Source organism: Lepus europaeus, chromosome 11 (genome assembly GCF_033115175.1).
Source record: "Lepus europaeus isolate LE1 chromosome 11, mLepTim1.pri, whole genome shotgun sequence".
Classification (NCBI taxonomy): domain Eukaryota; kingdom Metazoa; phylum Chordata; class Mammalia; order Lagomorpha; family Leporidae; genus Lepus; species Lepus europaeus.
This window is the reverse complement of record NC_084837.1, coordinates 73,159,282-73,174,220: the sequence shown is the minus strand read 5'-3', so window position 1 is coordinate 73,174,220 and position 14,939 is coordinate 73,159,282. Positions and strand designations below refer to the sequence as shown.

At 39.3% G+C, this 14,939-nt stretch overlaps 1 protein-coding gene across 6 annotated transcripts in view; it reads left to right on the top strand.

Moving 5' to 3' along the window:
* Positions 1-14,939, top strand: part of DMXL2 (Dmx like 2) — a 162,828-nt gene that overhangs the window by 23,540 nt on the left and 124,349 nt on the right. For all 6 annotated transcript variants that reach the window (XM_062205915.1, XM_062205914.1, XM_062205913.1 and 3 more), the window contains exons 2-3: positions 9,935-10,060; positions 13,898-13,969. In XM_062205915.1, the coding sequence (XP_062061899.1) occupies positions 9,935-10,060; positions 13,898-13,969 (198 nt within the window). The remainder of the gene's footprint in view (positions 1-9,934; positions 10,061-13,897; positions 13,970-14,939) is intronic.

The following is a 14,939-nucleotide window of genomic DNA, read 5'->3' as shown; positions in this document are numbered from 1 at the left end:
TCCAGAAAGTCAGGATAGTGGCTACTTTTGCTTGTGGGAGAAAGTTGTAATTTGGAAAGGACACACAGTTTTTGGATAGTGGTTGTATATGTATTTATTCTTTTTGATACATATTTTATGTATACCTAAATTTTTCTAATTTGGTTTAGAGGATTTTTTTTTATTAAACTTTTATTTGATGAATATAAATTTCCAAAGTACAGCTTATGGGTTACAATGGCTTCCCCCTCCCAAAACTTCCCTCCCACCCACAACCCTCCCCTTTCCCGCTCCCTCTCCCCTTCCAATCACATCATGATTCATTTTCAATTCTCTTTATATACAAGAGATCAGTTTAGTATATATTAGGTAACGATTTCAACGGTTTGCCCCCATATAGCAACACAAAGTGAAAAAAAAAATACTGTTGGAATACTAGTTATAGCATTAAATAAGAGTGTACAGCACATTAAAGGCAGAGATCCTACATAATGAGGTTTTAAGAGGGAATGACTATAGATGTGTGTATCTGCTATTTTTTTCCTGCTATTTTAATGAGATTTTCAAACCTTCTTTACAATTAAAAAACTGAAAAACTTACCATCCACCTCTCCCTCTTGCTCCCTGCTCCATCAGAATGTAAACCCCATAGGTTAGGGACGCTGTCTGTGTTTTCTGCCTCACGATGTTCTGTGTCCCTGGTTCAGAGTAATGCTCAATAATTTGTTGACTTGAATAAAGTTAAAATGGAGCTGGTCAAGCCAGGGTAGCTTAGAGTTGGCAGAATTATTGTGAGTTGAAGAAGTAGATGGATCTTCCAGGAATCTTGTAACACAAGTTGTAGTCCAGCTGGACCTCAGGTGTTAGGAGCTTGGTCAGTCCTGTGGACTGGTTCCTCTGTCTCCAGTGGACTGTGTGTTTTTCTGTGCCTCTCTTCATTGGTATTAGGTCACTTGAGAGTGGCTTGCATGAAAGCCAGCGACTCATCTGCCCTCTGTGCACATAAAACTCTTTTGGCTTTGTTGCCTGTTAACTGCCTGTTAGAATTCTTTCTGTTTTCTTGCTGAATATCAAGGAATCTGGCCTAGCTCACTGTCATTTTCCCCTTCAAGTCAGTGACTTTGCCATCATTCACATGTAATGTGGAAAAGGAATATAGCAAGTGGGTCATATTGGTATCTGGCAGCTGGGCTCTTTTGACATCAGGCACAGGAGCCTTACTTGCAGGAGGTGCTGTTCACCCTGCATTTAAGGACCCAGGAGTAGCAGTGCAGGAGCAGTTGAGGCCCATTTTGAATGGGATGAGATGGGGAGATCCACAGCAGCCTAGCTCATTTTTTCAAGCTAGGGCTTGTCATAGGTTGCTGGCCAGCCCATAGCTTTTTTTTTTTTTTTTTTTTTTTTTGACAGGCAGAGTTAGTGAGAGAGACAGAGAGAAAGGTCTTCCTTCCATTGGTTCACCCCACAAATGGCTGCTATGGCCGGTGCACTGCGCCGATCTGAAGCCAGGAGCCAGGTGCTTCCTCCTGGTCACCTGTGCGGGTGCAGGGCCTAAGCAATTGGGCCATCCTCCACTGCCTTCTTGGGCCACAGCAGAGAGCTGGGCTGGAAGAGGAACAACTGGGACAGAAGTGGCGCCCCAACTGGGACTAGAACCTGGGGTGCCAGCGCCGCAGGCGGAGGATTAGCCTTTGAGCCGCAGCGCTGGCAGCCCATAGCTTTTTGTCTAGTAACTATCAGTATTATACATGCTGTTTTGCTAGCTTTCCATCTTAGCATTATCATTGCATTCCCTACTCTAATGTCTTGGCTAATTCTGTATTTTCTCTTTCTTTCCTTCAGAGATTTATTTGAAAGGCAGAATTACAGAGGAACAGGAGGGAGATCTTTTCTCCCCTGATTTACTCTCCAAATGGTTGCAACAGGCGAGACTGTCCAGGCCATAGCCAGAAGCCCAGAAATGCATCCAAGGTCTCCCCTGTGGGTGGCAGGGGTCCATGTACTTGGGCCATCTTTTGCTGCTTTCCCTGGAATATTACTAAGGAGCTGGATCTGAAGTGGAGCAGCTGAGATTCAGACCTTTGCTCCCATGTGGAATGCCAGAATCACATGTGGTGGCTTAACCCTCTGTACTACAACACCAGCTCCAAATTCCTCATTTTCTTTGATGCTCTGCTGTGAATATCTCCAGTCTTTGTACCAGTTTTGGTTTGGGTCAGGGAAAGAGGCATCTGTATTCAAGTAAAAGTAACATTTATTTCAGGATACACAAGAAACCATCAAGGGAGGGTAATTGGGATTCAGAGTTACTGGAACTAGAAAGCTGGTAGAAAGAACTGCCTTCTCCTAGGGGTTCTATATACTTGGTTCCTCATAGGTTCTTTCTTGTCTTTGTGCACTTGACTCAATAGCTTATCATAGTAGTGGGTTCCGCTTCAAATTGCACATAGTTCTTAACAGTTGCTTGAATCCAGAGTATGCATTCTCAGCTCAACTCTGTCTGTTAACTTTGGATATTTTGGTTTAAATTCCCAGGGTGGACTTTGATTGCCTGAGCTTTTGCAGTTCGCTGTTATCCCCTGCTCGTTATTCTAGACCATCCTCTAGTCTGGCCAGCTATAAGACTGAAAAGTCACAAGATAAAGGACACATTGTGCCCACTTACTTGGAGCTCTGTGCAAAATAATGGGTGCTGGATTATTTCACTTTTGTAGGCTTTTTGAAACACATCTGTGCAGTTACAGAATTACAGGCTCAAAATGGAAAGAGTCTTGGAAGTGATCCAGTCAAAATCATTCATTTAGCTAATGAAGACATCTGTAGAGAGATTGTGATTTGTTGTGTTATAGTTGTTGTTAGCACCTCTAGAATTTCAGGACTGTATTTTTTTCCGTCATATTAAAAGTATTGGAAGCTCAATATGATTTGATATTTAATCATGTTATTTGAGCACATTAAAAAAAAACACCATCTAGGACCATGTCTCTCAAAGTCAACATTTAGTTTAAATGGTTTATTGGACATTTCCAGTAGTTAGAAGATAATTTGAGATTGTCATAAACATTACATATTAATATTTCTATATATTACATAGTGTACTAGTAACTTTAAAACTCTTTCAAATGTAAAATGTGTTATGGACAAGTGAAGAAACAAAAAATGTTGAGTTACTTATTTTTCCTATTTGTAAACGTCTGCAAAATGTTCTTTCTCTTGCTTTACAATTGTAGTCATTTTAAAAAGTTGTAGTTTACTTCATTATTCTTTATGAGGCAAATTTTATTACACACCCCAAATTTTAGAGTGAGGTTAAGGCTGAAAGGTGACTCTTGGTTTTTATTCATGTTAGCCAGTCCATGAGGCTGCTTTCTCTGTAGCTTAGTATTTACAAATTTGTTACTTATGCATCTAGTTTGTTAGTTATCAAAATTAGCTAATATCAAAATTATTATTTCCTTAAATTATTTGTTTGTTTGAAAGTCAGGTAGAGAGAGAGAGGGAGAGAAGGGAGAGAGACAGGAATCTTCATCCACTGGTTTACTCCCCAGACGGCTGCCACGGCCAATGCTGGACTGGGCCAAAGCCAGGAGCTTCTTCTGGGCCTCCCAAGTGGGTGCAGGGGCCCAAGGACTTAGGCCATCTTCCATTGCTTTCCCAGGCCTTTAGCAGAGAGCCGGACTGGAAATGGAGCAGCCAGGATACAAACATGTGCCCATATGGGATGCTGGTGTCACAGGCAGTGGCTTTATCTTCTATACCATAACACTGGCCCCAAAATTATTTTTTAATTAAAGGTTAACATTGTAACTTTAATTAAGAAAGTGTTGCTTTTTTGAAGGAAGAAATTAAAAAAAAAAAAAGCCGTTTTGCCTTTTGCCACTTAATCACAAACATAGTATTTTCTTACACCTTTTTTTTTTCTGGTCACAGATTTTTTTTTTTTTTTTGCATATATGTATCCAAGCTTTGTCTTACTTTCCATGCAACATAGCAGTTGCAGCCTTGTTTTTATTACTTTAGCTACTTAGAGGTATTCTGTTACATCTGCATTTCCTGATGTGGGGAGTTTCTCACAGGACTGATGGTTCTCGTTGCCACACAAGAAGTCATTATTACATTATTTCTGACATTGTTTCACTCATCATTAATTTAGGTTAAACTCTAAGATTCTTGTATACTACTTTGTTTCTTCCTCATTTATTTATTTTGCTCATTCAGTATTCTTGAGTGGACTTTAGGATGCTAGCATGACTAACCTTATCAGTACGGAGTGTCCTCAGTCATGTAGAAAGAAGAGCTTAATCAAATGCTACCCCCTTGCTGCTTTATATCTGAATGATAGAAGTTTTATTTGTTTCAGGGGTGGTAGTGGTGGGCAGTAATTAGTAGTGATAAGGAGTTGCCTTTAGGAGTGGAAACTTACAGAAAGTAAAATGGACCAATAATATGAGTAGTCAGTTTGCAGAGAAAAACTATAAATAGCTGGTAAATACATAAAAAGATGCTTAACTCACCTTGTAATAATGCAAATTACAACAGGCAAGGCATGCCAGAGTTGAGTTGGAAAGAGTAAAGTATGTGATAATGATTAGTTAGTGAGGAAGTAGAGAAACAGGTACTGTTACACACAGGCATGTAATCCTTTTGGAGGGCAGTTTACAGTAGCAGTTTTAATTACTGATTTAACTAATTATATTTTAGAATTTATGCTTGCACATATGTTCATAATATATATACATAGGTGTTCACCAAAGCATTGTTTGGAACAGTAAGAGACTGGAAACAACCTAAATGAATTATGGCAAGGCCACAGAATGGAGTACTGTGCAAATGTTAAGAAAAATGAGAGACAGTATTGTGGTGCCCTGGGTTGGGCCATTGCTGCATCCCATATCAAAGTGCCTGAATTGAGGTCTGGCTACCCTCCACTTCCGATCTAGCTTTCTGCTAATGTGTACCCATGGACAAAGCAGATGATGACTCAAGTACTTATGTCCCTGCCTTCCTCGTGGGAGATTTGGAGTTCCTGGCTCCTGGCTTTGGCCTGGCCAGCCCTGGCTGTTGTGTTTGTTTAGGAAGTCAGCCAGATTGATGGGAGTTATCTTTTTCTGTGTTTCTTTTTTTTCTGGTTATCCCTCTGTCACTCTGCCTTTCAAAAAAAAAAAAAAAAAAAGGTTGAAATAAATACTTAAATACTTCTGTGCCCTTTATGTGCCGATATGCAAGATACATTGTTGGTACTGGCACCGAGGCGTAGCAGGTAAAGCCACCGCCTGCAGTGCTGGCATCCTATATGGGCACCGGTTCTAGTCCCGGCTGCTCCACTTCTGATCAAGCTTTCTGCTATGGCCTGGGAAAGCAGTAGAAGATGGCCCAAGCCCTTGGGCCCCTGCACCCGCATGGGAGACCTGGAAGAAGCTCCTGGCTCCTGGCTTTGGATTGGCGCAGCTCCGGTTGTTGCAGCCAATTGGGGAGTAAACCAGTGGATAGAAGATCCCTCTCTCTCCCTCTGCCTCTCCTCTCTCTGTCTAACTCTGACTTTCAAATAGATAAATAAATATTTCAAAAAAAGATACATTGTTAATTAAGCAGAAAAGAAGTTGCACAAAGTATTGAATGATGCAATTTATGTTAAAGATGATTTCTACATAATGAAACTTGTATACACAGAACATTTCAGGAAGGGTCCTTAGCACTGTTAACTTATTGCTCTTTCGGAATGAGGAGGGTAGTTGAGGGCAAGAAGGTGACTTAGTTTTCCTATTTAACATTTTTAAAATGTAGTATATGTGCTGTTCTCTGTATAAAAAAAGAAAATCCTGTTTGAAAACATGAAGCACTTTAAATATCTTACCTAGCTTGTAGATGGCTTTGATGGATAAATAATATATGGAATTTCTAGTTTGGAGATCTATTCAATAAGGAAACCCATTTGACCTTTAAAAATTAATTATTAATTTTCAGAAAATCATGAGGGGTTAGGATTTTAATTAGATGATGAAATGAAGAGATCAGAATACCTTCCTGGGCTTTTAAATTTGGGCTTTGTCTTCTAGGTTGTAACATATTTTTCATGGACTACCATTGGCTTCTTAATACTATTTTAATAGTTACGTGATATAAATAAGTAGCCATCAAAGGCTAGACAATCCTGTCTTCTCTTTACCTCTTTGTTTGTAGAGTAATGATCCCAGCAGAATTGAAGAATTTAGATGAGTTTATGAAATTAGTCAATGAGGAGAGCAAGCATTTGAGCAATGGAAAATAAAATGATAAAAAATAGTCATTTGTGAAGTGGGGAAAAAAAAACAAAATAACAGTGTAAAGACACCTGAATCCCAGGTCTTTATCTTGTGACTTAGGAATTTACTTAGGAATTTGATGAAATCCTAGGAACATCCATTTCCGTGTGTGTGTGTGTGTGCGCATGTGCGCGTGTATATATATTTCCTTATATATAGTATTTTTAATTTATTTATTTAATTTTTAATTTATTTATTTTTAATTTATTTATTTGAGAGGTGGAGTTGCAAAGAGAGGGAGAGACAAAGAGAAAGGTCTTCCAACCGTTGGTTCAACTCCCCAAATGGCCACAATGGCTGGGGCTGGGCCGATCTGAAGCCAGGAGCTTATTCAGGGTCTCCTATGTGGTTGCAGGGGCCCAAGCACTTGGGCCTTCCTCTACTGCTTTCTGAGGCCATAGCAGAGAGCTGAATTGGAAGAGGAGCAGCTGGGGCTTGAACTGGCACCCACAAGGCTGCTACACCACAGCACCCGTCCCCCATTTCCTCATATTAAAGTAAGATTAATAGTCAACTTTTAGAATGGTTACTGTTTTGAAAAAACAACTAAGAATAGTAAAATACTTGTCACCCAGTAGGCTTTCAATAAATGGTACCTGTTTCTGGTAATTATTCTCCTAACTCTTAATAGCATATGCCCTCATTTGCAGAAAAGTGAACATATTTACATGAATCAAAACTCACCTGAAGGCAGAGTGGGAGTTGAACAGTTACATTTTTGGTAGAGAATTCTGGTAAGATTATAATACCATGTTAAATTAGACAAACCTCTAACCACGCATGATACTCCTTGATTTGTCATCTTTGTCTTTTTAAATTTAGACACTTCTATTACCAATTGTCAGTGGTCTTGAACTCTGGCCTTACAGGATGTTAAAGTACCCTACTATTCTTCAGAAAATTCAAATATATTTATTTTCTGTGTTCTCATAGGAAAGATCTTGTTGGTATAAGATTTATTGAAGTTTATTTCTTTATATTTTTATTTGTGGCATAAAGGAAATCTGAGAGTTCAGAAAAGAGTTTTTGGAATTAGAATATTAATTTTCTTTTCTGAAAATAGTGTAGAAAGGCAATTATGTATAAAACTTGAAGACAATGAGTCAGATGCATTTAATCATGGTTCACAATGACATTAACATTAAACCCGCTACAGCAGGCAGCAGTAGCATTATTATGATAATGATAGTATGTTATTTCACTGTACTTTATGACTTTAGGAAATGATATTTAAGTTTTTCTCATCAAGTGTTGATGCATTTTATTAAGGTAAAGGAAGAGGACCACTTTTTTGGCCTCAATAATGCTCTTACAAAATTTTGATATCTGGGGCCTGCGCTGTTGTGCAGCTGGTTAACACCCTGTCCACTGAAGCGCTGGTATCCCGTATGGGCGCTGGTTCTAGTCCCGGCTGCTCCTCTTCCAATCCAGCTCTCTGTGATGGCCTCAGAAAGCAGTAGAGGATGGCCCAAGTGCTTGGGCTCCTGCAACCACATAGGAGACCCTGAAGAAGCTCCTGGCTCCTGGCTTTGGATTGGCACAGCTCTAGTCATTGCAGCCAATTTGGGAGTGAACTATCAGATGGAAGACCTCTCTCTCTCTCTCTCTCTCTCTCTGCCTCTCCTATGTGTAACTCTAACTTGCAAATAAATAAAAAAAAAGTAAGACATTATCAGAGTTTAAAAAATTTTTGATATCACAGCTAAAAACATTGAAAAGAACCTTGGTGATAGCAAATATTCAAGTTTTTAGCTCCCATATAATTCTTATGGGTATTATGGCAAACCCTGCACTTTGTCTAAGGAAGAAATTCTCTTAGAGAAACGCTAGGATCTTTGTGTGGCTGCAAATATAATTTCAAGGGGAGGTGATTGGCTGAGTAGTTAATATGCCAGTTGAGATACCCTCATCCCGTATTGGAATGCCTGGGTTCAGGTCCCAGCTCTGCTCCTGATTCCAGTGTCCAGCTATTCTGGACCCAGGGAGGCAGCGGGTGATGGCTTAAGTAATTGGGTTCCTGCCACCCACATTGAGGAACTAGATTAAATTCCTGGCTCCTGGCTTCAGCTCTGGCCTTTGTGGATATTTGGAGAATGAACCAGCAAATGGGAGCTCTCTGCCTCTCAAATAAAGACAAATTACTAAAAATAAGTCAGTGTAATTTTCAGGGCTTCAGAGACTTTCTGAGCTCATCTGTGATTTAGGCCCATTAGACTTAAGGTTGAAAACTCTTCAGTTTCACTATAAAGGCAGAGGATGTCTTTCCTTTTCATATTAGGATTGGTTTGATCTCCAAAAATAAGACTAGAACAGATGAGCATTAATATTTTTAAAGTGTTTCTTTGGCTTAAGGATTTATACTATAGGATTGTCTCTTATTATGAGTTATTAATGTTAAATACTTATTCTTTATTACCAGAGAGACTATTCAGTCCTCTCATAAAAAATCCTCCCACATGAATGGGAGGAAAGGGAGTTTTCCTATCACTCTTCCTCTTTTTTGGGGCCTTAACTGTGTGTAGGGGTCAAACAGTATTCTTTTCCTAATACAAAGCCGCTGCTCTGGGGAAATTTGAGTATTTGCTTATAGTCTCAGCAAGCACCCCCTCTTCCTTCTGCACCAGAAATTCTTCCTCTGGTAAAACTAGATTCAGGAGTGGGGGAAAAATGGAACGTAATCTCAGAGCTTGCTCTTAAGATTGAGTAATCTTTTGAGTAATTATAAATTTCATATAAACCATCTCCACCATTGCTTTTAATGAGACTTTTCATTTGAGAATTAGGTGTAAAGTCGTTTAGAATATTTGATCGTAAGTAGAGTTTGAAAGAAAAAATTATCCCCACCCTCTGCCCCTTATGTCATCATAAAATTCACAAAGTTGCAAAACAGGAATAGCATATACCAAGAGATGTGGCAATAGGAAGAAATATGTGGTTTTGCACATGACAGTTATTTTGAAGAAGGGATTTTTTGTAATAGTTTAATTGTGTATTAACCATATAGTTATATTTGCCTCAGATTTTATGTAAATCTAAGTTTGTTTTTATTTAAGCTATTTTGGGTTAGTTTCTTTTCTCTGTCGTGCCTGGTGAGGTTGAGATGAGGGGTAGTTAGCATGGGTTCACTTAACACTGTTGAGAAGTTTTTTTAGTCCTTCCCTTGGCACATATAATTCTGCCTTTGGTTTTCATGTCTGTTTAGCTGGCACTTTAAACCATGTGGGATTGTGTTGGAAAATGCATGTCTGATTTCTGCCTTCAGCTTTCTTAAGCCTGATTTGAACCCTGGGAACACAATAGCAGTCTTAAATGCTTTATTATCTTCAGATGAAGGTTTCTTTCTTTAGAGCTTTCTGAGAGGAGCTTTGGAGAGACGCTAAACAGTGATTTATGACCGACAGGGACTGAGGTTGCAGTGTTTAAAACTGAAAGAGACCTTTTCCTGATGGTAGGAGTTGATTGATAATACGTGGACTGTCACTGTTTTTTAATGTGACTTTTGAATGTTCTTTTTTAGAAATTGATAATCTTACATTAAGTGTTTAATAAAATATGTTGTGGGTACACTTTATAATGGCAACAAAATCTAAAATAAAATATTATAATAATTTCAAAGTGATGAATCTTACATGTTTTAAAACTTTTCTCTTTAGGCATATGGATCAGGCTGTGATATTGTTATTTTGGCAAATGACTTTGAATGTGTGCAGATCATTCCTGGTGCTAAGCATGGAAACATCCAAGTCAGCTGTGTGGAGTGTTCTAACCAACAAGGAAGAGTAAGGAATTTAACTACTTTATTAAATGTCATTTTCATATATTTAATAGTTTCAGAATATTATCATTTTATGCAAAGTTTGTCTACAATTTCTTAATATACCTTTCTTAGATGGCTAATGGCAGGAGTTGTGATGTATGCAAATTGCAAAGTGCTATTGAGCTAATGTGGTACTTAATTGTCTTACAGGTGTACATGGTCTCAAAAGATCTCTAGGCTTCATAATCCTATGCTTAGGAATTTTTTACCAGTTGATAATTCTGACAGATGTTAAGTAGGATTTAGGAAGTAAACTTTTATCTTCTCTCATCTAGCACCCCTTATGTCCTACAAATGATATCAAATTTTAATCAAGAAATTAGCAAGTTGTTAGTGTCTGATATCATACTTATCATATAGTAGGTACTTGAATATTTACTTGTTGAGTCAAGAATCTTTCAGTGCATTCAGACTTTAAAATAGAGAATGTATTTTGAAATAGTTAAAATTTCACCTTATGTGCCTCTTCCTCAAAGTTTTAAACATAATACAGCACAAATTTTGGTTGTGTGTAAAGTATATATATATATATATATCATATTTGCTGTATATTCCAGCAATTCATTAAGGCCGATATTATGTAATAGAGTTGTATATCTCTATAAGAATATAAAATTGAAAAATTTACCTGCAATTATAGTAATTTAAATAGTTTTAGTATTCTAGAAATTGTTCTTTACTGGGAACTGGATAATTTTGTCAAGGTTATGTTAAATCACATACTTGTGGTAAGAAATAAGAGTCATGAAAATTTATACAAGATGATAAATTATGATTATCTTATTACACTTTTTCTCCTGCCACATTTTACTGCTTGTATCAAACCTTAATATTTGTATAAATGTACCAGTGTTTGGCAACCCAGGGATATACTTGACCTAGTATGGAAACTCTGAATTTTCTAGTGTGTACTTATACTTGTTTCTTGCTTTTCTGATTTTTTTTCCAGGTTTTCACTCTATGAATTACATATGCTTATTTAGAAAACAGAGTGTTGGATTCCTCTCATTAATTTTTCATTTGTCTTTTCTCTAGGCCAAGTAAGGTAGCTTTAAGCCTGATTAGAGTTGTAAGGTAGTTATCAGAGGTAAATTTTAATTAATTTCTTAGTGCTAGTGATAATCACAATAAACAAATTATCTGCAAGTAGAGGCATTGGTACTTATAGCCATGGGAAGCAGAAAAACCTGTGTTTCTGTTTTTCCTGACCTGATTTAAAGCAAGGAAAGCCAAGTTGTGACCTCTTCATTGTCTTTATTGCCATCTTCCTTTAGCATCTTCATCTCCAGCCCTTGTGGTGATAACTTCTCATGTGTGAGACTTGGTGCTAGCCTGTTACGCTCATCATTCCTTCATTTATTGACATGTTGAACCTGATCGTTCACATTTGAAATACCTTCTCCCTGACTATTGTGGGTTAAAGACTTTTTCTTGTAGAGAATATAAGAATTAGATAACAGTAAAGAATTCCTTTTTTGATATGAGAGTGCCTTAAAATCACAGTGGACCTTTTTTGGCAGACCTTATGTATTTATTTATTTACTTATTTATTCATGGAGATACACACACACACACACAACTGCAGGTGGAAAGAGAGCTCTTATCTGCTGATTCACTCCCCAGATGCCTGGGGCTAGGCCAAGCAGAAGCCAGGAGCTGGGAAATCAATCCAGGTTTCCCAAGTGGGGGTGACAGGGCCTAAACCGGTTACCTCCCAGAGTGTGAATTAGCAGGAAGCTGGATTCCAGAGGTGAAGCCAGGACCGTAATCCAGGCAAGGATGTCTTAGCTGTTGGGCCAAATGTCTGCTCCTAACTTAATTTTATAGGTTAACCTAGGGTACAGAGATGTCACAAGGATGGTTTGATTCCCTCTTGTCAAGGTGAACTGGGAATTGGCCTTCAAGGAATTATTAGAAAATGGGCTCAGGTGGGGCCGGTGTTGTGGCATAGTGAGTAAAGCCACCTCCTGCAGTGTCAGCATCCCATGTGGGTGCCAGTTCGAGTCCTGGCTGCTTCTCTTCTGATCCAGCTCTATGCTCATGGCCTGGGAAAGCAATGGAAGATGGCCCAAGTGCTGGGGGACCCTGCAGCCGCATGGGAGACCTGGAAGAAGCTCCTGGTTCCAAATGGGCCCAACTCCAGCTGTTGCAGCCATTTGGGGAGTGAACCAGCAGATGGAAGACCTCTCTCTCTTTGTTTCTCTCTCTCTCTCTCTCTCTCTGTAACTCTGCCTTTCAAATAAATAACTTCCAGAAGCAGAGGGAATTTTCCCTGTATTACCAGGCATGTGACTAGGAACAAAGTCTTTATGGTTTCTAACCCCTAGTGTGAGTCCTCCAGAGCCTTCTGTATTAGCTGTCAGCCCCACAGGTGTAGAAGGTGGCTGCTTGGGTTTTCCATGGCTCATGTTTTCTATTTCTTTTTCTAGATGTTTTTCCAGTTGGTATTTTTTTGTTTGGTGGTATAATTTATCAATTTTATTGGATGTATTCTTTTTTTAAAAAAATGCTGTGGCCCGGGAGTGCAGTGGAGGATGGCCCAAGTGGTTGGGTCCTGCACCCCATGGGAGACCAGGAGAAGCACCTGGCTCCTGCCATTGGAACAGCGCGGTGCGCCGGCCGCAGCGCGCTACCGCAGCGGCCATTGGAGAGTGAACCAACGGCAAAAGGAAGACCTTTCTCTCTGTCTCTCTCTCTCACTGTCCACTCTGCCTGTCAAAAAAAAAAAAAAGATTTATTTATTTATTTGAAAGGCAGAGGCAGAGAGAGAGAGAGAGGGAAGGAGGGAGGGAGGGAAGTCTTTCATCCGCTGGTTCACTCCCCAAATAGCCGCAATGGCCAGAGTTGTGCCTCTCTGAAGCCAGGAGCTGGGAGCCTTTTCCGGGTCTCCCACACCAGTGTAGGGGCCCAAGGACTTGGGCCATCTTATATTGCATTTTCAGACCATAGCAGAAAGCTGGATTGGAAGTGAAGTAGCTGGGACTCGAACTGGCACCCATATAGGATGCTGGCACTGCAGGCAGCAGCTTTATCTGCTGTGCCACAGCACCAAACCCAGATGTATTCTTAAGACTTTTATTTGATGTCTTTCTCTACTTTTCATGGTTTTTATATCTTCACTCTATTACAAAGTTTCTGACAAAAAGATGCACCATTTAAATGTATTTTTTCCAATACCATTATTTCTATATTAAAAAGCTTAAAAATTTTCTTAGAAAAGATCATCATAGGAAAGATGATTTTTTTTTTTAAGATTTATTTATTTACTTGAGAGGCATAGTTACAGACAGAGGGAAAGACAGAGAGAGGTCTTCCATCTGCTTGTTCACTCCTCAAATGGCCGCAATGGCCAGAGCTGATCTGGATTGAAGCCAGGAGCTATTTCTGGATCTCCCACGTGGATGCAGGGTCCCAAGGACTTGGGCTTTTACTGCTTTCCATTCCATAGCAGAGAGCTGGATTGGAAGTGGAGCAGCCGACATTTGGACTAACATCCATATGGGATGCTGGCACTGCAGGTGGCAGCTTTACCCACTGCGGCACAACACCAGCTCCAGAAAAGATGATTTCTTTGAATTGATCAACTTTGTATTTGATATGTAAAATAAAGGCTCATGAATTTCTTGGTAACAGAGGAGAAAGTCTTAATTCCAGTACTGTTCAGACATCCTTATGGAAGGAAATGAGCTCTGAATACCATAATGGTATTGTATTGTATGTCATTAGCTTATAAATTATTGTGAAAGGGAGAATATTTTATATGTTTCTAAACATTAATGCCATGTCTATTCTTTTTTAGATTGCAGCTTCATATGGCAATGCTGTTTGTATTTTTGAGCCCCTGGGCATAAATTCTCATAAGAGAAATTGTGTAAGTATCAATTGATAGTAGTACACTTTTGGAATCTAGTTTACTTTGTTCAAAAAGCTTTTGTAGTTTCAGTTTTTCAAATCCAAGTGCTAGAGGTGCAGAGACCCTTAGGAGCAGGTGGCAGAAGTGGGCTGGAACAGTAGCGTGAAGCTGGCTGGTGCTTTTTGGGTAGGTGCTTTACAGTTGCTAAGGATCTAGCCCTAGGCTGTTTAGAAACCTATTTAAAAAATAAATAAATAAAAGGAACAGACCAGTTTCTAGCATTCTGCTGCTAATTGAGATTCACCGTATTGAGATCTGTCCCCTGGGTTAAACTAGTCTTAATTCTTGTCTAGATTAGCAAACTAGTATGAGTGTAAAACTCAGTTTCCAGTTCTGTAATCCCCCATCCCAATCTCTGCTCACAGTAAACAGCCCATGGTCCTTCTCTGCTTATAACCCTGCAGTGGCTCCCTATTTCTTCCAAATTGAATGCCAAAAAGTGCTAAACTGGAGTACACCCTCTCTGCCCGCCAGCACCACACTTACCTGCCTCTCAGATCTGGCCTCCCACTCCTCTTGTCCGCTCTGTTCCCCCTCAGGCTGCGCTGACATTTTACTATTCCTCAGTCGCTGTCCTCTCTTGGGGCCTTTGCGTTGTGGTTCTGGCTGTGGGGAATATGCTTCCTCCACATAGCTGCAGGGCTGGCTCCCACAGATTCTACGTGACTGTGTGCACTTGTAGATAACCAGAACTGCAAATGCTAAATCTGAATGCTAACACTGTGTACATATAAGTATTTTTTCAAAGTGTATTTTTAGATGTAATGCATTAAAATAAGTGTTTTTGATATTTTTGCTTAAATGTGTAGATTTGAATATTTATTTTTATATTTCCCCAAACAGTGTACTTTAAAATGTTAGTCTTTCCTATAATGGTATTGCTATAGAATACTCCAAAACTGGTTGGAGGAGATGCTATAGAGCCCCA